At 38.4% G+C, this 22,608-nt stretch overlaps 3 protein-coding genes across 3 annotated transcripts; all 3 read left to right on the top strand.

The window, feature by feature from the left end:
• Window positions 1-2,075: 2,075 nt before the first annotated feature.
• LOC137733607 (subtilisin-like protease SBT1.7) lies at window positions 2,076-5,209 on the top strand. The gene has a single exon (XM_068472742.1). It carries the CDS (start codon window positions 2,365-2,367, stop codon window positions 4,756-4,758), a length of 2,394 nt encoding a protein of 797 aa, XP_068328843.1. The 5' UTR covers window positions 2,076-2,364; the 3' UTR covers window positions 4,759-5,209.
• Window positions 5,210-9,551: 4,342 nt separating this feature from the next.
• LOC137731408 (uncharacterized) lies at window positions 9,552-10,141 on the top strand. The gene is made up of 2 exons (XM_068470520.1): window positions 9,552-9,794; window positions 10,024-10,141. The coding sequence occupies exons 1-2, from the start codon at window positions 9,566-9,568 to the stop codon at window positions 10,092-10,094; spliced, it is 300 nt and encodes a 99-aa protein (XP_068326621.1). The 5' UTR covers window positions 9,552-9,565; the 3' UTR covers window positions 10,095-10,141.
• A 2,850-nt stretch (window positions 10,142-12,991) lies between these two features.
• Window positions 12,992-14,514, top strand: LOC137728869 (probable membrane-associated kinase regulator 1). The gene has a single exon (XM_068467662.1). It carries the CDS (start codon window positions 13,018-13,020, stop codon window positions 14,212-14,214), a length of 1,197 nt encoding a protein of 398 aa, XP_068323763.1. The 5' UTR covers window positions 12,992-13,017; the 3' UTR covers window positions 14,215-14,514.
• The last annotated feature ends 8,094 nt before the right edge of the window (window positions 14,515-22,608 follow it).

Raw genomic sequence — 22,608 nt, 5'->3', positions numbered from 1 at the left:
CAATGTATTATTTCTGTTCTATTTGATTTTGATTTGACATTAGAAGTATATTGAATTTTCTGCAATAACCGAGTACTTTTGTCTGTAAATGCTGCATATTTGATTCGATCCATAAATCTATTTTCTTCCTTATGAGTTTTAGTCTCAATAAGAATGCTAGTTATTAATGTTCATATGTATTGATATGAATATACGGTATATACCACACCAATTTGCTATGTATAGATGATGAGATTCCATTGATACAGAGCCAATTCTAATAGACTTATTGGAGGGTTCTATTAGCGTGCATCCAGTAGAAATTGAACCTACGAATTCACCAATTGTGAGTTGGGCGCTTTAACTATTCAACCATGGATGCTTAGCGGGAATCCTTGTAAATGATGAATAACCAAACTCGAATTGAAATGAAATCTTTATGATAAATCTATGCAATTTAGGAGGACATCAATTCAAATCCTGGATTTTCGAATTGAGGCCTTAAAAAATGATTAAATGAAGTCCACGAGGCTGCAGATACTATGGATCTTGGCGTTTCACACTAAGCAAGCAAGTTACCCTTCCCTATGGTCGAGCAAGTAAACTACCTTGTAGAATAATGAAAGTGAAGTCTGGAGTCAAACCGTATTTGTTGTTGCCTGTATAGCAAACCGCGCACATATGTATAGATAATTAGAGATCTCCGAACGATATCTACTCTTATCATAACACGTGAATCGATAAAAATAGTAACGGAGTAGCACACCCAATGTTATAAGTTGTGTTTTGTTTAATTATTAACAATATGTTTAACATTAACACGGGAACTATCGGTCACATTAATTAATGAGAGCAATAAACAAACCCGTGAAATTTCTTGTCTTTACGTTGTTCTACTACGTGTGTGTGGTGGGAAAAGTAGCCAGGTAGATGGCGGTAGTCACCACTCACCCACCAAAAACAAAACAAGCAAAATAGACTGTACGACATAAATATTAATTAATTATGAAAAATGTTAATGGCATTTCAAAATCTCATTCTACACTTCTCGAATGTATTTTTCTTTCTAAATATAGAAAGTTTGAAGTGCAGAATGAGATTTTTGGAATGAAAATAATAATTTCCTTAATTATATTCACTTTTTTTTTTTCTTTTCAAAAGATCGATTTATTAGATTAGAAAGTCAATAGAATTCGAATCTACATTGTAATGCAATGAGAACATTCTTTGTTACTACGGTAATAGATGACCATTTGCAATTAATTATATTCCCCGGAGAGTATAGAGAGTGTTGAGAGTGGATACACAACTGACAAACCCGTGAACCAAAAACACGTCAAAATTTCAACAATTTTGACATTATATGCGGTGCAGCTCTCAAGTCTCAACCATCTCTCATGAAATTTCTAAGTTTATCGGATTGAAGAATTGGATTCTAGTTGGGAAAAATAGTAAATGATTGAACATAGTGGGACCCCCCCAGCATGGGTTGTGTCATATTATATGTTTATATTGTAGTGCTATAACTGTTCGTTTCATGGGCGTGTTGATCCACCATCCGAGCCAGTGGTGGAACCAAAAATCTACGTCAAGAGGGACCTTTAAGATAATGAAAGAAATGTAAATGTGAAATTTCAGGATGAGCGCTGGACAACCCTCGCATCTATGTGGCTCCGCAATCCGAGCTTTTTGTTTTTTAGACCAAGTCAATCAAAGATCATTCTTACAAAAAATCTACTAATTATCACGATTGGTCGTTGGATTGTTATTGAGAATGTTTCTTTAGACTAATGTTGGTTGGTTATGTATGCATGGATGACTTTTTTTTATTGAAGTGATTTCTTGTAAAATGATGTTTCAGTGATGGTCTTACCAAATTAGTAGTTGTTCTTATGATGAATAGGGTTTGCCAAGTGGGTTTACGCCCAAACTCAATTACTTTGTATAATTAATCACACTTTAATATCTTATTTAATTGCAATTTAACGTGACTGGGCGATACATAACAGTATCTGAAGTGTGAAAACAAAAGAAACTCAGCCCCAAGGAAAAATGGAGAATATAGGCTAGTGTACAAAGGCAATGAGGATAGGCTTAGAAAAAGTTAAAAAAAAGCCTGCAAAAATGCATGTGATGAAAGCCAATTCACCCAGCTTTCCACTCACTCACGCACATTTTTGTCCCAACTCAAAGCATTCAACCTACCGGACAACCACCCACCGCCCCCTTTTTTCTACGCTCCTGTCCCATGAGCCATGATTATTATTTTCACTCTTTCACCATTACAGCTATCCAAATCCTACCACCTCTCTCTCTCTCTCTCTCCATTTATGTATTAAAAGCGGGCGTCACTAAAGCTGCTTCTTCTTCTTCTTCTTCCATTTTATGGTCTCTCACTCCCTTCTAAACACAGGGAGTGAAGAATATACAGTGACTGAGATTTCAGCTGCTAAGCTGAACAGAATGGCCATTATGTCTACCTCTTTTGTGCTTCTTCTCCTTCTGGCTCTCTGCCGATTCTCCACTGCAGCGGCGGCGGCGGACAATACCGATTTCTCCCACCCCAAAACCACGCCTTCTACTTACATCGTCCACATGGCCAAATCCCAAATGCCCGCGAGTTTCGAGCATCACACCCACTGGTACGATTCGTCGCTCAAATCCGTCTCCGACTCGGCCGAAATGCTCTACACTTACACCTCTGCCATCCACGGCTTCTCCACCAGGCTGACGCCGGAGCAGGCAGCGTCGCTCAGTTCACAACCCGGAGTACTCTCCGTGCTTCCTGAACTCAAGTACGAGCTCCACACGACTCGGACCCCCGAGTTCCTCGGACTCGGCCAGACCACCGAGACAATGCCCCAGTCAGACTCGGCCGGTGACGTCATCATCGGAGTACTGGACACCGGCGTCTGGCCCGAGAGCAAGAGCTTCGATGACACCGGATTCGGACCCGTGCCCTCCTCCTGGAATGGCACGTGCGAATCTGGAACCAACTTCAACTCCTCCAATTGTAACCGCAAACTAATCGGCGCCAGGTACTTCGCCAAAGGCTACGAGGCCACGCTGGGCCCCATCGAGGAGTCCAAAGAATCCAAATCCCCGCGCGACGACGACGGCCACGGCACTCACACCGCGACAACCGCCGCTGGTTCCTTTGTCTCCGGCGCGAGTCTATTAGGGTACGCGCCAGGAACCGCCCGTGGGATGGCCCCGCACGCCAGAATCGCCGCCTATAAGGTGTGCTGGGTCGGCGGCTGTTTCAGCTCCGACATTCTTGCCGCCATGGACAAAGCAATCGACGACAACGTCAATGTCCTCTCGATGTCGCTCGGTGGCGGGAATTCGGACTATTTCCGTGACAGCGTGGCGATGGGAGCTTTCTCAGCGATGGAGAAGGGAATCTTAATCTCGTGCTCTGCTGGAAACGCGGGCCCCAGTGCTTATAGCTTGTCGAACTCGGCTCCATGGATCACAACCGTGGGAGCAGGCACACTGGATCGAGATTTCCCCGCTTTCGTCAGCCTCGGTAACGGCAAAAACTTCTCCGGTGTTTCGCTTTACCGCGGCAACTCCAACTCAATGCCAAGCGCCTTGACGCCGTTTATTTATGCCGGTAACGCGAGCAACGCCACTTCCGGGAATCTATGCATGATGGGGACTTTGAGTCCCGAACAAGTGAAGGGAAAGATAGTGATGTGCGACCGCGGAGTCAACGCTAGAGTCCAAAAAGGGGCCGTGGTCAAAGCTGCGGGAGGATTGGGCATGATTTTGGCTAACACCGCCGCGAACGGCGAAGAACTGGTGGCCGACGCTCATTTGTTACCGGCCACGTCTGTGGGTCAGAGAAACAGCGACGTCATCAAGAGCTATTTATTCTCGGATCCGAACCCGACCGCCACGATTTTATTCGAGGGGACAAAAGTCGGAGTCCAGCCATCTCCAGTAGTCGCGGCATTTAGTTCTCGGGGCCCAAATTCGATCACAGCGGACATACTGAAACCCGATATAGTTGCTCCAGGTGTCAACATCCTAGCGGGGTGGTCAGGTGCGGCGGGACCCACGGGTCTTGCGATCGATGCGAGACGCGTGGCGTTCAATATTATCTCCGGGACGTCAATGTCTTGCCCGCACGTGAGTGGGCTGGCGGCGCTGCTGAAGGGGGCGCATCCGGAGTGGAGCCCGGCGGCGATTCGATCGGCGCTCATGACCACGGCGTATACGGCGTACAAGAACGGGCAGAAGTTGCAGGATGTGGCTACCGGGAAGCCATCCACGCCGTTCGATCACGGTGCAGGACACGTGGATCCTATATCGGCCCTCAACCCGGGACTTGTCTATGATATAACGGTGGACGATTATCTGAACTTTCTGTGTGCGTTGAATTACTCGGCGTCTGAGATCAGCAGCCTGGCGAAAAGATCGTACACTTGCGACGAGAAAAGGAGGTACAGCGTGAGGAACCTTAACTACCCGTCGTTCGCGGTGAACTTCGAGGACAGAACGACGTCGACGAATGTAGCTAAGTACACGAGGACGGTGACTAATGTGGGGCCGGCGGGAACGTACAAGGCAACAGTGACGTCGGACAACCCGTCGGTGAAGATAACGGTGGAGCCCGACACGCTGAGTTTTGGTCAGGTGAACGAGAAGAAAGCCTATACGGTGACGTTTAGTGCTTCCGGTTCGGCGCCGTTGAATGCGAACAGTTTTGGGAGGCTGGAGTGGTCGGACGGGAAGCATGTTGTGGGAAGCCCAATAGGAATGAGCTGGAATTAGGGGGGAAAAGGTTCACTCACTCAAAGAGTGGTGTGGATGTGATTAATTGCCAAAATTAATCTTCTAAGAATGAATGATTAAGGTGGTAATTAATGTTAATTTTCAGCTTAGGATTAAAGGAGCTGAGAATTGAGACGGTGTGCGTGTGCGTGTGCGTGTGCGTGTGTGTTTATAGACTTGTATGAGAGTATGCAAGTTAATGCATGGGATGGTTGGGTGGTGGGATTTGTATTTGATAGAATATTTCATGTATTTGCATAAGCCCGTCAATGTCATCAATCATCATATGTTGGAATAATTATTGGATAAGTGAGATTTCATTGACCAAGTGACAGCAGCAGCCATTGTTTTGGAATCTTTGGATCCTATTTTCTTTGAAGTTTGCAGCTAAAATGGTTAAACGAACTGTCACTTAGTATTACGGTTTAATAATATTTTTTTTCACTTGTAAGTGAAAGGCGTCTTAACTTCAATTCTCGTCAAAGGCGAATTCACTTGTCTGGCTTCCTGTTTTTCATAACTTGAGCTATAAGATTTTGAGGGAAAGTAGTATTTTAAGTTTTGCCTCATCCATTTACCTCAAAGTTGTGTAACTTGTGTAAGTAGAAATATGTAGCATCACTAAATGGACCTTATAAAAGATGTCTTGAGTCCCAATTTGTCTCATGCTTTTCAGAGATTACATTTGCCTTGTTGAAATGAATACCTTGTCATTCCAAGATGCTCAAATTGAATGTACAACCCAAACATTAGATTGTAGAAAACGAACAAAAAAGTGTCAAATTAAGAGCTCCTATGGCCTGCGTAGATCCACAAAATGAAAGCCCATTCCTCTTTCCCTTCCGCAGACACTTGAAAAATGTTAGCCATGGGGGCCACGCCCAACATGCTATTTTTAGGAAGTGCAATTTACATAGCACAGATACATCGTTACGTGACATTCTATGCAAATAAAATAAAGACATTTAATGAAAATTTACACATGTAATAACTTTATTGATACGAAACGCTACTGTGGCAATACATTCGTACCTTATAAGTCATTCACATTTTCAAGTGTTACCAGGACATACTACTATTGACCTATCTTTCTTTGTGCACTTATTTCTATTTTCCTTCTTCATTCTTCACCGCATTCTGTAATTATGTACCATAATCGAAACAGTTATGCCATCCGTTACGAATCATTTGTGTAAAATATAACAACTCAAAATCGTTGAGCCGTTTAATTAATATTGTGATAAATCAGCACTTCCCCATAAAAACTTCCATGTTTTCAACTTGGCTCCTTGAAGGCCCCTAGCCCTGATGGTTTTCCGGGGCTGTTTTACCACAAATTTTGGGATACTGTTAATGAAGTGATAGTAGGGACAACCAAGGAATTTATGGATGGTTTGTTATATCTACACCAACTCAACAAAACCCATATTGCCCTCATTCCGAAAGTCCCTAACCCAGAAAATACAAGCCAATTCAGACATATTAGCCTTTGCAACAACTCTTACAAGATTTTATCGAAAGTTCTTTCCAACCGCCTCAAAACCATACTACCAAATATTATATCCTACCACCAAAGTGCTTTTGTGCCTAACCATCAAATCCATGACAATCTTTTTGTAGCCCATGAAGCTTACCACTACTTGAAACTCAAGAAAAAAGGAAAGAGGTGTGAGTTGGCTTTGAAATTAGACATGAACAAAGCTTATGATAGGGTGGAGTGGGACTTTTTGGAAGAGACTATGTTGAGAATGAGGTTTGAAATTTCTTGGGTGGCGTTGGTGATGAGTTGTGTTGGAACTACTTCTTTGTCGATGTTGGTCATTGGGAAGTCGGGGAAGTTTTTCAACCCATCAAGGGAATTGAGGCAAGGGGATCCCTTATCTCCCTACCTCTTCATCTTGGTGAGTGACGTGCTTTCACAAAACATATGTTATGCTACTAATGCGAATTTTGTGTAGGGGATGACTATTAGCAGAGGTGGCCCCATGCTATTACATATCTTTTTCACCGACGACTCACTTTTCTTCCTTCATGCCACTGTGGAGAATTGTCACAATATTATAAAGATTTTTTATGTTTATTGCGTTGCTTCGGGGCAACAAATCAATTATGATAAATCTTATGTCTACTTTAGTGACAATACTCCGATGGATACCAAGATAGAAATGTGTGCAATTATAAGAATTCCAGCTACGGATGACCCGGGGGTGTACTTGGGATTGCCGTCTATTTGGGGAAGGTCTAAAAAAGCAGTGTTGGGTTACATCAGAGAAAGGATTTCGAAGAGGATTAAGGGTCGGAAGGCCTCTCACTTGTCAATGGAGGGGAGATAAGTTTTTATCAAAGTCGTGGCTCTCGCGGTCCCGGCTTATCCGATGGCTTGCTTTAAATTTCCCACCACTTTATGCAAAGCTATTAATGGAGATATGAGCAGTTTTTGGTGGGGAGATTGTGAGAACAAGTAGAAGATTCATTGGAGCAGCTGGGGAAGTTTATGCAACCCCAAGTCTGAATTAGGAATATGATTTAGAGATATTGAAAGTTTCAATGATGCTCTTCTTGGGAACCAGTGTTGGATAATCATTTGCAACCCCGACGCTCTATGGGTCAGAATTCTTAAGGCACGTTACTTTCCAAATTGTGACTTCATTCAAGCAACTTGAGGTTCACTGCCTTCATGGGCTTGGGTTAGCCTTTTGGAGGGTAGAAAAATGCTGGAAAATGGTGCTTTTTGGCAGATTGGTGATGGTGAAACTGTGAAGGTATGGAATGACAACTGGATCCCTAATATAGAAAGACGGAAGCCCACTCCTAAAGCAATTCTACCGGGATGTGCTTCTTCTCTTGTGTGTGACTTGATTGGGAGAGAAGACTCAATGTGGAATTTGAGTATATATGAGCATTTGTTGAAGGAAAAAGATATGAGTCTAATTCGTGCTATCCTGTTTTACCTTTTGGATAGCCTGAATCATCTTATCTAGCCTTGGATGAAGGATGGTGCGTACACACTGAAAAGTGGTTACTTTTGGACTTTCAAATTTAAATATCAAAATAATGTTGTCCACCAACACTCTTCTCATCAAGTCGACAAGAAAATATGGAAGTTTGTTTGGAGTGTGAAGTTACTTCCCAAGATTTGGAACTTTTTGTGGCGAGCTATGTTTTCTTTTCTCCCAACCAAGTTGGTCCTATCTCGAAGACATCTTGCAAACAACTCATGTTGCCCTAGTTGCCTGGTAGATGATGAGCCGATTCAACACGTTGCTGCTTTGTCCATGGACTCGGCCGATGTGGTTTGGCTCTCATTTGAGCTACTTACCGAGCCCACATTGTATAACCAGGTTTGATAAATGGTTTTTAGGGATGAACGAATCGTCTCTGGCACCTAACTATAATCAGCTCGTTATTGTTCTTGGGATTACTTGCTGGGAAATTTGGAAAGAAAGGTGTAGGGTGTCTTTCATTGATTATATTCCCAATCCTGTCCAAGTGAACCACAAATGCCGTTTGTCCACTGCTGAAATTATGAGTCACCGATCTAGAATAAGTCACGCACGAGGGAATAGTGGGAATGAAGTGCAGGTTATTGCATGGTGCCCTTCTACGTATCCCATGATCAAAGTTAATGTAAATGGCGCCTGGAAGGGCAATCTATAAGCAGTTGGCATTGGAGTTGTTATGAGAGACTCAGTGGGCAGTCTAAATGGGGGGAGTTGCATCCATTTGATTCGGTCGTCACCTGAGGAAATGGAAGCTGAAACTATACTTGAAGGTTTGAAACTTGTGGCTTTTAGCGATCATCGTAATGTGGTTTTGGAAAATGATTGCAAAATTGTTATGGACATAATTCAGAAAAGAAACTTGAAAGGTCTGTGGAAAATCATTCCAATTGTGGAAGAAATAAGGAGACATGCTTGCTTGTTTTCTTCTCTTCATTGGAAATGGATTCCTTGGTTAGCAAACAAATCAGCTCAAGCAGCTGCATCGTTGGCGATACAGAGGGTGTGCTCTTCGAAATGGGACTATGTGCCTGCTCCCTCTTTTGTCGGTGTTCTGTCTAGGGATGGCCTCCCTTGTCATCCTTCTGTATAATCCCCATATGGGGTGGGAATAGCCCCTCCATTTTGGGTGTAGGTAGATTTTTTGGTAGCCTTTTTGGCTAGACAGCTAGTTCTTACTTACTGGAACATGTCTATTCTTGCTCTATGCAAGAGTTGTGCTTATCTTCTCATTTTTTAAGGAGTCTTTCTGTATTCTCTTCTCCATGTTGCTTTTTAATGGAATTCCAATTGACCAAAAAACATCATATCATATATCTATAGACTATAAGAACTGGAATGAGGATCCTCTTCGGATTGGAGATCCTCAAATCGTGTATGTTCATTGTATATCGTGCAATCGGTTTTTGTCATATACTGTTTATGTTTAATTTTAAATAAAAATATTTAAAATAATTTTTAACCGTACTATATACGATAAACAGACACAATTTAAAAATTTTCAAAATCCTCACAAATACAATTAAGAGAGAATTCTCATTCATATGAATTGGATCGTAATTCGTGTCTCATCCCAGATCCGACTCTGTTGTCCTTTTTTTAGCTTATCCGATTTTATTGTCGTCGATATATGTAGCATGCCGCACAAGAAAATAGTAGCTGACCAGCTACGTTGCGCGACACGTGTCCTCGTCCAAACACGTGGCAGAGTCAGAGAGCTCTACCAAAACATCATAAAAGCTATGCAAACCACGAGAAAACCAGTGAAATATTGGAAGACAAATAGCCTAGAAATCGAGATCTCTGAGATGACGAGCAACCAAGAGCAGCAGAGCAGAAAGCCAGCTGAGGGCGAAGCAAAAGGGAAGGTGGAGGAAGGGCTGCCGATGAAGGACAGTCCGTACCTGCAGTATGATAACCTGGAGGATTACAAGCGCCAGGCATACGGAACAGAAGGCCACCAAAAGGTGGAGCCAGGGCGAGGTGCTGGCTCCACCGAAGCCCCCACAGTTTCCGGCGCCACTGTCTCCTCTCAGGGTGATATTTCTGCGCCTGAAGCTATTAACCAACAAGGAGTTCCTTAATTTAACTTAGTTTCCTTGCTTGTTTTTTTTTTTTTTTTTTTTAGCTTTTTGTTATGAAAAAATCTCATTGGCAATACAATGCATGTGTTTGTGTGAAGATTCAATAGAAATGCGAGCTTGCGTTTGGTATGGATTGCATTTTGTTTTGGGATCATGTAGTTGATTCAAGCTGTGTGTTGCAGGGATGATGGATGATGTTGATTATTCGATGCCCGTAGGCGTAGGGACGACTCCGGCATTTTTCTTAAAATGAAGACATTAACAATCATATTCCGGTCGCTCAAGTTCTTCGTGTATTGTAATTACACACACACACACTGTGTGTGTGTGTGTGCGCGTGTGTGTGTTTATCAAATACATTCCTTTAATCATTTTCTTACAATTGATCTTGGAGAAGGCAAGATTAAGGGCCATTACTTTGGAATTGAATCAAATCACGATGGCAAACTAGGTATATCTGATAGATTTTGAATATTCTTCTATCTTGTGAGGGAGGGATCAAGAAGTGGTAAACTTAAAAACCAATGTATTTTGGGACTGCTTCTGTAATACTCTTAGTTTCCACTCGCTGGTGGTAATTGTCATGCATTTATAAGGAATGTTATATTTTGTAAATGTAGGACCTAACCACATCATGAATGAGGCTTTTCTTTTTACAAGGGATAGCATTTCATTAATGAACAAGTACAATTATAAGTGTTGTCACAATGGTTGCATTTTTTCAGTGATTTGGAGATAATTTTCACACAAAAACAGTAATCTAATGACTAGCGCAAGCAGCATCGGCACTAGCACAACTTCCTCATCTATTCTCTTAAATGTTAAATAGTTTTCACAGGTTGCCAACTCTAACTTTCTCGGTTTGAAACAAGTTGATATTTGTGCTGGGCCAAAGAGAGATTTAACTATGCCACCTCCGCTAGCAGTCGCGGATTCAGAAATTTACCATAATGGGGTCACGAACAAGAAGCTTCTGAAAACTAAATATATATACTTTCATTTGTAATTGGCGACGATATGTTCTCATATTTTAGAAACGTCGTATCACAATCAACATAATCAAATATATTTTTCATCGTATATAATTATGTTATTATTTAACCATTGATTTTCATTCATTTTTTATTGTATACAACCAAGTTATCATTCAACCATTTTTTTTCATATGATGTGGATTCTTTACAATATTGATCACTAGAAAAGTTGTTTCTATTTTGAAAACGTTGTAGCTTTGGTATGTTTTAATTATAAAAAAACTAATAAATGGTCTCTCTATTGTGCTTGCCTTAGCTATTATAAGAGTCATTTAAGTATTTAAAGGGGAGATATTTGAAGTTGTTGGGGTCAGTAGCAGCCAATACCCACATTGGCTCCGCCACTGTCTGCTGGTTAGCCGTATCCCTTTAATGAACCTAGGTGAAAATACACCTTGGTTCGTCCTAACCCAAGTTAAAATCCTCGACGAATTTTCTTCGTTGGACTTATTCTCAACTGCAAAACTTCTTTGGCCAAGACTTCATCTTTAATTAGATAGACATATCCCTTTAAACTATATCTTATTCTTCACAAAATTATTATATTTCGCCGAGTAGACCTCTCTTCACACATGAGACTCTCGGCAAAACTCATAACCCAAAAAAATCGCTTCTAGAATCGGATTTACAAAAGTCCAACATGATAAGCCCTAGTTTGGTACTGAGGTGATTCTGAAAAAACTGGCTATCAAAAAAAGCTGTAAACATTCAGCTTCAGCTTTTTTACACAATTTTGGGTGAAAAAAAGCCAAAAACACAAAGCTGCAAAACCTAGCTTTTTTTCACATATGTTTTACATAAAAGTTTATCAAACACTATAATACTATTTTTTTTTTTTTTTTCAAAAGCACTTTTACAAAAAGTTTACCAAACACTGTGCTGCTTTATTTCACAGCTGCTTATTCTCACAGTACAGCAAAAACAGTTTTTTTTTCAAAACATAGCAATACCAAACCAAGTTGGCCCGCTAATGCTTCTTACTTTACAACCACTGAAATCTGGCCTAAACCTTAATAATCTTAATAAAATTACTGCCACCCCATCACATGATGTAATGAATTCATTCATAATTATTTTATCTATTTTATAAGACTATCCTCTATATGATCAACCATATAAACAAAAGAAACACCTTCATTCACCCAAAAAAAAAAAAGAAAGAAAAAAAAAAAAAAAAGAGAGGAATCTCAACTCCCATGAATGAACATAAACGATCGTACTACACCACTTGGAGCTTGGCATGCAATGGAAGGCAATCCACTTTGATTTCATAATTTCGATAGAGACAAACTCGGTCTCAGCTAATGGCCGGCCCCAGAGGCCACAAATTCCACACTTCCTTTCGTCACTCCCAAACAAGAAGAGGAGACACCACTATGCCACTGGGTCGCCTGCCCTGCCCCCCTTCTCCCATTCCTCCTTTATTGCTTTTTCGGCACTCCACTTGCTTTTTATCATATATATTTTGGCACACATCGTTTTCACTTCTCCAGTAGTCCAGATATTCTTATGAATAAGACTTGCATCTTCAATGAGAGAATACAAATGAACGGTTCATGATAAATATATTACTTGATAGTTGATACTCATTATCTTATTCTTTATCGGGTGACGTCACATGACAAACATCTATTAGATAATTGAGGTGACTTTTAAACATGCAACAAGCATTATTGGAATTATGCAATAATATCAATGGAGAATATCTCCTTGCGTAGAGTGATTTGAAATCACTTTTCTTTTATATACATAAATAGTGCAAATGAGATTGTACTGAATCATACAATGAATTATCCATAATTTGTATCGAACTTGTCATTAAGAAAGCTAAACTTTTTTTTTTTTTTTTCAAACAAAGAAAGCTAAACTTAAAACCTCATACTTAATAAAAAAAAAAATATTGAAAGATAAAGCGAGTGGAAAAATCACTCCCTATATTTTTTATATTTTAAATTTGGGATGTTCTTCTGTTTATATTCCACATGTGTCACTTCCTCACACCCTCTAAAGCCTCTGACCCAACTCTATTTATAATTCTCTCATTTTCTCAACATCCTTGCAACCCTCATTTCTTCACAAAGAATAAAAAATTAAAAAAAAAAAAGAAAAAAAAAAAAGGAGAACCCCAGTTCAGAAAACACAATGGCAGCAGTTCCAAACATTGCTGCTGATGATGAACAAGAAAGAGTACTTCTTGACGAAGATTTTACCTCCGACGCTGACGAATTGGAGGAAGAACAAGAAGAAGATGAAGAGGAAGAAGTGTCACTCTGTGATCTTCCAGTGAATTTGATCAAACAGGATCAAACACAATTTTCCAATCTCAATCTCAAATCTGAGTCTTCCCATGTCGCCATTGAAAAGCAAGATCAAGAATTTGATTTCTGTTCGTCGATGCGTGGCGGGTTGAATAATTTGTTGGCAGACACAAAAATGTGTGCTGCAGATGAAGTGTTCTTCCAAGGCCAAATTCTACCTCTCCGCCTCTCCATCAGCTCAGATACCCACTCCAACAGACCAACCAGTCAGTGTCCGTTGAGCGGTGTCGGGCTCAGAAGCAGCAGTTGCAGAAGCAGAAGTAGTCACAACTCATCATTCAGCAGCAGCACCAGCTCCACCACCACCACCACCACAACAGGCATTGCTTCAAAGCCAAGAGCAACAAGACCAAGAAACCAATTCTACACAGAACCAAGTCCAAAACTGCAAAACAAAATTCCGAATTCTCGATTAGAAAAGGCGGGCAGCCGGCATCATAAGTCCTCGATGTGGGATTTTTTCCGGTTGGGATTGGTGCGCACTCCCGACATGGAATTGCAGGATTTTAACAAGGTACTTCGTAGCAATTGTAGTACTAGTACTCGCGCGAATAACAACGCGAGAAATTCCGTCAGTCGAAATAGCAGCGTTAGTAGCACCAGCAGTACAAGTTTCATATCCAGTTACAACAATGCTGCTAGTGCTATTAGTGGTTTGAAGTCGGAGAATTTGAAACAGAAGAAGCAGAGCTTTTTTAGCAGTGTTCATGGCTGCAAGTGCTCGATCGAAACGGTGGCGTCTGATAACGTGATTTTCAAGAGCCGATCGAGCAGCGGTAGGAGTAGTAGTGCAAGTCACATCAATGAAGATGGTGGTGTAAGAGCGGCAGCAGCTGCTTCGATGCATGCCGCGTCGGAAGAAAAAGTAGCGACAGAGTTGAAGATGATGACGAGGAAGAATAACAAGAAGCAGCAGCAAAGTTGTAAGCAAAAGGAAAAGCAGGCCCTTTCACATCACAGAACGTATGAATGGCTAAAGCAGCAGTCGCATGCAAACTCTCCTTTTCCTGTGCATGTTTAAAGTTGATGGCGGTGGTGGTGGTGGTCGACGACCGGTGGTGGGGATAGGAAGTTAAAAAGGAAAATGATTTTTGTACGTCTCTTTTATTTTTCTGCACACTCGTTTATTTTTGTCCATCGGTTCCACCAACACTAAGTTATTTTGTGATTGACAAATTAAAATTTCAATTATATTTTTGAAATTTAGTTTTTGAGTGCTAGTTGAGTATACGTGGTATAAGGAGAAATGAGAAAGTTGTTAGCATTCTTCATGCCGGATAAACATAGTTGTGTCGAGAGAGAAAGATAGGTGTGCGGTTGAAATGAGAAAATTGTTAACATTCCTCATGCAGGTCAACGCAGTTGTGTCGAGAGAGAAAGAATGGTGTGCAAAAGTCATTTTTTCCCTAGTGTAAAAAAGGCTTTCCTCTAGAAAGCTATACGTGGATCCAATGTTTAGAAGGTTTTAGCTTTCTTGATGAAAGCTTGAAATATGGAAAAACAATTATATGCTCTCTAGCATGCCTGCAATTTGCTTTATTTAACTATCATTTGTTTATCCTTTTTTTTGGTTCGCTTTAATTTGAAATAATATTTACATTAGTTTTGCTGTTTGTTGTTAAACTTTTAGGCTCTTTGGGTTTAATTTTTATAATTAGCTTTGAATTTGAGGTTTAAATAAATAAATTCAATGATTAAGCATGGGTGGGTGTGATTGTGGTAGTCATGATTAAAGTGTGAGTAAGTTGAAGCTTTTTGGGTGGATGCTATATTCGTGACTGTTATAAGGGCACACGAGAAAGAGAGAGAAAGGGAGAGGTGGTGAAAAGCTAATGGAAGAGGGAACTCAAGAAGTTCTTTCAAAGTTCAAAAAGAATGGGAAAAAGATGTTTGGAAAAAGGCAAAAAAAAAAAAAAAAAAAATCTAAGAGAGCTGTTGAGAAAACTAAACAAGGAAAAGAAAAAAGTGGTAGGGTTTTTATCTTTTGACAACAAGGCATAAACTCGAAAGAAAATGATGGATTACATAAAATATCACATGGTAACGAGACTCCAGCTATATCTACAATTAGCAATCAACGACAAGAAATGAGGAGCTTGCTAAAAATCTAATAGGTTTTGACACAAGAAGTATGGACATTCTACGGATGGATGAAAAACAACCAAATTGGACCGGATTTATGATTTGGTTTGGTTTTCCACAAAGTATAACTTTTATATTGAACCAAACCAAATCAAATGAGTATGAATCGATATGACTATGAATTCATTTATATTAACCTTCAGTTTGAACCAAGCTGAACTGAACTACTCCCTTCGTCCTTGATATTAAACCATCCATCTCCCCAAAACCAAACCCAGTGGCTCAAATATAATTCACATCTCCCTTACTCATTCACATTTTATCTCCCCCCCCCCCCCCCCAAAGTTGCTTAGCCATCAATGACAACATACAACATTAGAAGCCGCAATTGAGTTAGATCTACTCAATTTGTGAGCCAAATTTGACATAATTGAGCTTTTAAATCTCAACGAAACCCAATTGAACCTGAGCTTCGATTCGCAATTATTTTTCACCGAAACCAGACCGATTTGAACAAACAATGAAGATGCGTTTTTAATCAAATTGAGCTTTAGTTGGGCACATTGCCAGCCATTGGAGATGACTTTAAAACCCGACTTCATAGTAGACCCAAAATGCCGTCAAACTAAGAGTCTGCACGTTCCAATTTGTTTCCCTTCAAAAATGATAACCAAACCAATTAAAATATAAGGCTATCTCCAACCGAAAGAGGGCCAGAGGGCGACTTCATAGTAGACCCAAAATGTCGTCAAACTAGGAGTCTGCATGCTCCAATTTGTTTCCCTTCAAAAATGATAACCAAACCAATTAAAAAATAAGGCCATCTCCAACCGGAAGAGGGCCAGAGGGCCTCCAAGAAATTAATATTTTAATGAACAATGTAGGGCCATATTTCTTACCATCTCCAACCGAGGGGCTAGAGGACCATAGGCCAAACATAGCCTTATGACAAAAAATCATCTCCAACCGAGGGTCAAACATAATTTATTATTTAAATTTAAAAACTACAACAACTTAAATTTAAAGTCTATAATCTTCATCATCTTCATCATTCGTCATTATAGGAGTATAGTCTGAGGTAAACAACTGCCATCGGGCCATAATTTTCTTCTTTTTCCTACCAAAATAGGCCTTACTCATTTGAGTGTAATTCAAAGTGTTCCTTTGCATATTTCTATCGTCCATCTTTTCTTGTATTTGTTTGGCCCGTTCTTCATGCCTACGGTTCCTTTCTTCCACAGCAATGGTATTTTGCTCTACCATGAATTGCAAAGAGGCAGCCACTTCCTGTTGAAAGACGATATCATCATTTGCCTTGCCATTTTCCTTCAATTTTTGGGCTTTGTTTCGTCCCATAGCCCTAGGTATGGAACCTTCACCTAAAGACATTTTCTACCCTTGTTTCTTGAATGGTAGGAGATCCATCTTCATCCCCATCTACAGTTGAGGATGCAGTTCCGAACACTGGCGTAGAAACTACTCTGTGTTGAGGTGGATCTTCAAATAACACCTACCCTTTAAAATTTCCCAACAACCGTGATGCTGAAAAGGTTTCGAGCTGCCCTCCATATACAATTCCTTCGCTTGGCGTACCTAGAAAATATAATTACAAAAATTAAAGGAAATTAATTTACAAAATTAAATGTAATATAATTAAATATTTAAAATAAATTGTGAAAACACTTACTTCGCCGTAGTAATTGACGCCGCTTTCATGTCTACTCGCAGTTGTTAACAGTGTTTGATGTCATTTATTCAAACTTGGATGAAGATGTTTCTTCCATCTTGAAGAGCAACTCTCATGGTTTCGGGTATTCGGTGGAGTGGTGCCTTCGTAGAACTCATAGTATTTTTTGGACACACGAGTCCAAACACCTTCACTTGTTTGAGAAGTCCCCTTCACACTAACTTCCGAAACCCATCTATAAGCCCTGCAAAGAGCTTCATCTTCTTTTCGGGTCCAAGCCCTACCTTTCATTGCAGATGTGGCCATTTGAAAATTATTGAAAAAATTGAAGGAAAGATTATTGGAAGAGGTAAGAAAATAGAATGTGAAGAATTGAAATAGAAAGAAGTGAGATAGTATGAAATTGTGAAATTATATAGGAATGGCTTACGTATTTATAGGAAAAAAAGGGGAAATTTTTTAATTTGGTTGAAAAAAAAAAAATTCAAAACCAACGGTAATTGACGTCAGCTACCATTGGATTCAAATTTTTGCCCAGCACTGGGCCGACTGGCTGGCTGGGTTACCTTTTCTCTTTTTTTTTTGGCCCGGTGGGGCCCACAAACCATTTGGCATGGCCCTCGGTTGGAGACGGTTTTCGTGTCATTTCGGGCTATTTTCGGCTCTCTGACCCTCTGCCCGAATCGGTTGGAGATGGCCTAACATGTTTGATTTGATTCGAGTTTAACAAAAATTCTTAAAGAAACTGAACCAAATCAAACTAATGTTAAACCTTTTGGTACTGGTGGTTTCAGCCTTAATTTTATTTGTTATTCTTTCATTTTTCTGCAACCTTATAGTCCAATTACGAAAATTCAATAATTTGCAACATACTTTTCTTATGATACATCAAATCATCCTAAAATCCAACATAACATCAAACTTCCAAGTTTAGTGATCAATATATATAGTTACAACTCAAAGAGCTTCAATTTTCCATCAACCTTGAAAATCAACTTTCTTTCTGCTTACCTAATTATTAGCCAATAAAAGGATTTAAATTTGTAAAATAAAATCATTTAAATATCAATGTGTAAATTGTTAGTTCTGTTTGATTTAGGTCAGGTGACAAAATCTCAAACATGTAATCAAATCAAACCAAACCAAATTAAAAGCTAGATAGTAAAATTTATCATTTACAATTTTTTTTTTCTTTATAAATGTGGAAGTGGGGTTTCATTTGCATCTTAAGAAATTAACTTGTAAGTTTCTTCTTCGAAACTTATCAAGAAAGTGCTAAATCTCTTGTTTTACATTGTTTTTTAGTAGCCTTGCTTTCTACGTTCTATTTTTTATTTTTGGCTGATATGATGTATACCACTTGTTGCTTGTAGCCTCATATTTTTTTTATTATTTTTTGTTTTGTTTTGTTTTGAATAAACGATATTATCTACACTAAGAGAATGTGGGTGTGGGCTAAGCCTCACAATAGGATAGCAATAATGTGGTTCAAATTCACATTTGGTGAGAACCAAACCTAAAACATCTCACTAACAAGTGAAAAAAAATACTACTATACCGTAGTACTAAGTGCTGCATATCTTAGTGGTGTGAGTTTCAATGGATCCTTGTTATATAAATGCTAAACTATGTGTTTTATATTTTTCTTTTCAGTTGGTTATTAACCCAGAAATTTCTTCTGAAATATTTCCTTAGAAAAAGAAAATGAATTAGGGACGGGAGAAACCACATTTCCAAAAACATTCAAAGAGTGCGGAATTTTCTAAAGCATATTGTCTGTTCAAAGTATTTAATTGACCTAGTTATAATGGAATGGCCAACTTTTAACTCGACAGGAAACTTCGACATTGATATCGACTTTTTTGGTCTCCTCACATCTCGACTAAATTTACAGGAAATACATATTTGGTTGTTTCCTAGTAACATTCCAAGAGCTGAGGAGAATAGCGTTCATGCATGCATGCAGTCGAGTTTTAAAATTGATACTTTGGATGCGGTCTCTGGTCCCTAGTCCCTAACACTCTTTGACTAAAATCTTAATGGTATTGAAAGTTTGATCAAAGTTCATTGACTTTGTACACCTCATTATATTACTATTACTATTGATATTTTTATAGTTTTGACATTAATTGTTTGATATTTTATGAGATTTATAATCTTATAAATTTAAAATTCCTCATTATAATACCATTAGAAACAGCTACAATAAAAAAATTCAAATATTTTGATTGAATAAATGGATAAAAACTATGTAACAATGGGAAATAATAAATGGCAAAAGAATGTATCCATAGTGTTAAATGATTAAAAAATTATGAGTGTAAATGAAATTTTAAAAAATATGGGCGAAAAAAGAAATTAATACATGGGTACAAATTAAAACTAAAAAGAAAATACTACAAATTTTTTAAAAAAAGTTGCTAATTAAAAGTGGGTACAAACTAAAAATATAAATATATGATACAAAGTTTAGCCATAAAACATAAATATACCATATGTAATCTTTCTATCATTGATTAATTATACAATGTTATGTGATGGTAAACACATGGGTACAAATACAAATAAAACTTTAAAAAAAATGGGCATAGTACAAATTAAAACTAAAAAGAAAATTGGTACAAATTAAAAAAATTTGCAAATTAAAAATAGGTACAAACTAAAAATAAAAATATATGATAAAAAATTTAGTCATAAATATAAATATACAAATTGTAACATTTTTAACACTAAAGGAATAAATTTCAAAATAAAAAATACTTTAATATTGAAATAATTAATGATGTTATTAATATTCAAGGACCTTGATCAAAAATTGAAAAGGAATAATGTTTTAATCAATGAAGTAGCAAAAAGAGGGATGAGAACCTAATTTCTCCTTTAGAAAATATAAAAAATTCAAAGATAAATGAGAGATGCTTCTATTAGACAACATGATTGTACTTTGTGATAAATAGTTCCTCTTTGGGGGGCATCCAATAAAATTGGAATGGAACTTTGTGATAAAAATATGAGGTGATTGAGAGTCTATGAAGAGTCCTACTTTTGAGAGAGTTTCCTTAACATTTCTCAATAATTAAATAGAAAGTTGGAACTATAGAGATGAGCTAGCCATAATGAACAGGATGGCCGGTGTTACCAAAGACGACTCAAAACACCCGCCATTGAAACTGACAAGGGAGAGTTGTCCAAGGGTTTGTTTTCTTTCTTTTCAATTCACCCACTCTGAGACCTTGATATCAAATAGTTCTGCAACGCTCCGAAAATTTTATACGGAAGCTAACTACGGTGATAGGCACAAAAATGTCATAGTTACCCTTTATGTTATTAACCATACTAACATTTCTCTCTTTGACGATTTTTCCACTAATATTTAATCTCGTTTATTTTATGGCTGCATCTAACTTCTCGTTAGACTGCCTACGTACCCTTTGGAGGGATCAAGCCAAGCGTAGTTCACAATCCATTTTACACATTTTAGAAAAACAACACTCTTGGACCAAGTTTAGGCTCCCTTTGGAACATTCAAAACTAAACCAAATCGTGTAATTATATATGGGTTTTGAAGCTTGTGTTATGTACTTTAAAAGCATATAAATTTTGTGGAAAACGGAGCTCTAAATTGGAAGTTATGCCAAGAAGAAAAATGGAGTCTTGAAACTGGAAACCCAGTTTTCTGCTGCTGTTTAGTAGCTCGCGACCCAAGTTTAAATAAGGTTTTGATCAACCAAAACTCAACGGAACTGAGTGAAAACAATTGGGTTATAATCATGAACATATGTACTTTCAACACACTAAAATTTTTCCCCAAAGAAGCACATAAAGACCTAGAAATTAAGAGCCAAAGAAGGCTACTTGAAACTTGAGTTTTATTTGCAACTTACGTAACAGCCCACTCCCAATTCATATAACAAATCCCAAAATACTTCCAGGTAGTCCAGAAGTCATGCATACAACATCCAAAACTAACAAGGCTCAAAATTAACAAGAAATTGACCTTTTGAACTAAACCCTTAATCAAGAAATTTGATCTACAAACCCAATCCGAATTACCCAACTCTAATTCATGTTCATATTGGTTCATTGAATGATAGAAAACCCTAAATAAAACTAAGAACTCCAAATATATCATGGCAGTTTCAATTCAACTTAAGGAAATTAAATTCAAAAATCAAGATAATCAAGGAACAAGGAATTTACCCTTCAAATCTCTAAATCCTTCATTCACAATCACGTTCTCTAACTCTCAATTTCTCTGCCAAACACTCCCTCTCCAATTTTTGTCTAAAATGGAGAAGAATTTTCTTCCAAAAGCTATGGAAGAGCCACCTCCTCCCCCCTTTTTTTTTTGGGTGTTTTAACGAAAAGTCCACGGTACTGTTCACTTTAACGAAAAATCACATTTTTACACTAAAAAGTCAATCCTAGTACTATTGACTTTACCCTTTATTTTGTTCTTATCATTAAAACTCAAAGTTTTCAAGCCATTTTCATTAGTTTTTTTTTTTTTTTTTTTTTCTTCCCTTCTTTCCCCTTTTTCTTCCCTCTTATTTGTCTCCTCTCTTTTTCCCCCAACCATAGCTACACACGTGGTTTATCTCCACCAGGCCTTTAATTTCTCAATTAAATTTTCATAACCATAAATCGATTTATTTTCGATTTTCTCCACATATTCATAATTATGAATATCTAATTCATATATTTAAATTTTCAGGATATTACAAGTTCGTTCTTATATTAGTCGAATATAGTTTTGGGGTTGTGATTTTTCAGGGCCGAAGTAAGACGGATCAGGATGCGAATACCCCAAAAGTCTTTGATGGACTCAACATCTTCCCAACGGAGTTGAATAAACAGAGCAGCGATGCAATTATCATCCAGTTCCAAAGCAGTGGGCGAAATCCGATGACTTCACTCAAATTGACCATGCATGTTCCACAAGATATGAAAACCTAATCCAACAAGTAATCAACAAGTTTCTTATAATTTTGGCATGCGCAGCAAGTAATTACACTCCTAAGAGAATGCAATATTAACTTTCTAGATATCATTTGGGATCTCCTGGTTTAATACAGATCCGAAAAGGTCTCATTCTCGAATGGTATAGATACACTCTTCTATGGTTCATCTCTAGTAACGCAATTATCACACACTTGTTCTCTTGCCTATGCTTGAGTTTCATAATATTGCTGACTAACTTGACGGTCGGAGAGTCTTTTATCGGCACACCTCAGTCTTTAGCTACTTACGATTGTTTACTATTTTGCATGTAAACGGATTTGTGCGTCTCTAACCTCCATGGCAGTGTGCAAATTTAATTCCAACAATAATAATGTTTGGGTCGTTTGGAACTGCTTCTTCTTTAAAACGCGCTTATGCTCACTTCTAATAAAAGCGCTTATATTAAAAGCAAATCAATTTTTTTTTTAATAAAATTTCAAATGCTCCCTGAAAAAGCATGTCTATTACCTTTTTTGAACTCAGAAACTCTTTTAACTTTTTTTTTGTTTTGCCAAACATGATCAGAAGTGCTTTTGATAATTAAGAAACGATTTTAGTTGTTTAAAAAACTCTTCCAAACAAGCTCATGTACTTCAACAACAAGAATCAAATGGTTCCTTCTTCTTTTTCTAATATTATCATGGA

This window comes from Pyrus communis, chromosome 1, assembly GCF_963583255.1.
Source record: "Pyrus communis chromosome 1, drPyrComm1.1, whole genome shotgun sequence".
Lineage (NCBI taxonomy): Eukaryota > Viridiplantae > Streptophyta > Magnoliopsida > Rosales > Rosaceae > Pyrus > Pyrus communis.
Note: the sequence above shows the minus strand (reverse complement) of the source record. Positions and strands in the feature narration are given on the sequence as shown.

Excerpts from the sequence above, each read along its gene's own strand:
- LOC137733607 (XM_068472742.1), top strand. The coding sequence starts at position 2,365 with ATGGTCTCTCACTCCCTTCTAAACACAGGGAGTGAAGAATATACAGTG.
- LOC137731408 (XM_068470520.1), top strand. The coding sequence starts at position 9,566 with ATGACGAGCAACCAAGAGCAGCAGAGCAGAAAGCCAGCTGAGGGCGAA. Across the intron at positions 9,795-10,023 it reads CGCCACTGTCTCCTCTCAGG|GGATGATGGATGATGTTGAT; the intron begins GTGATATTTCTG and ends TGTGTGTTGCAG.
- LOC137728869 (XM_068467662.1), top strand. The coding sequence starts at position 13,018 with ATGGCAGCAGTTCCAAACATTGCTGCTGATGATGAACAAGAAAGAGTA.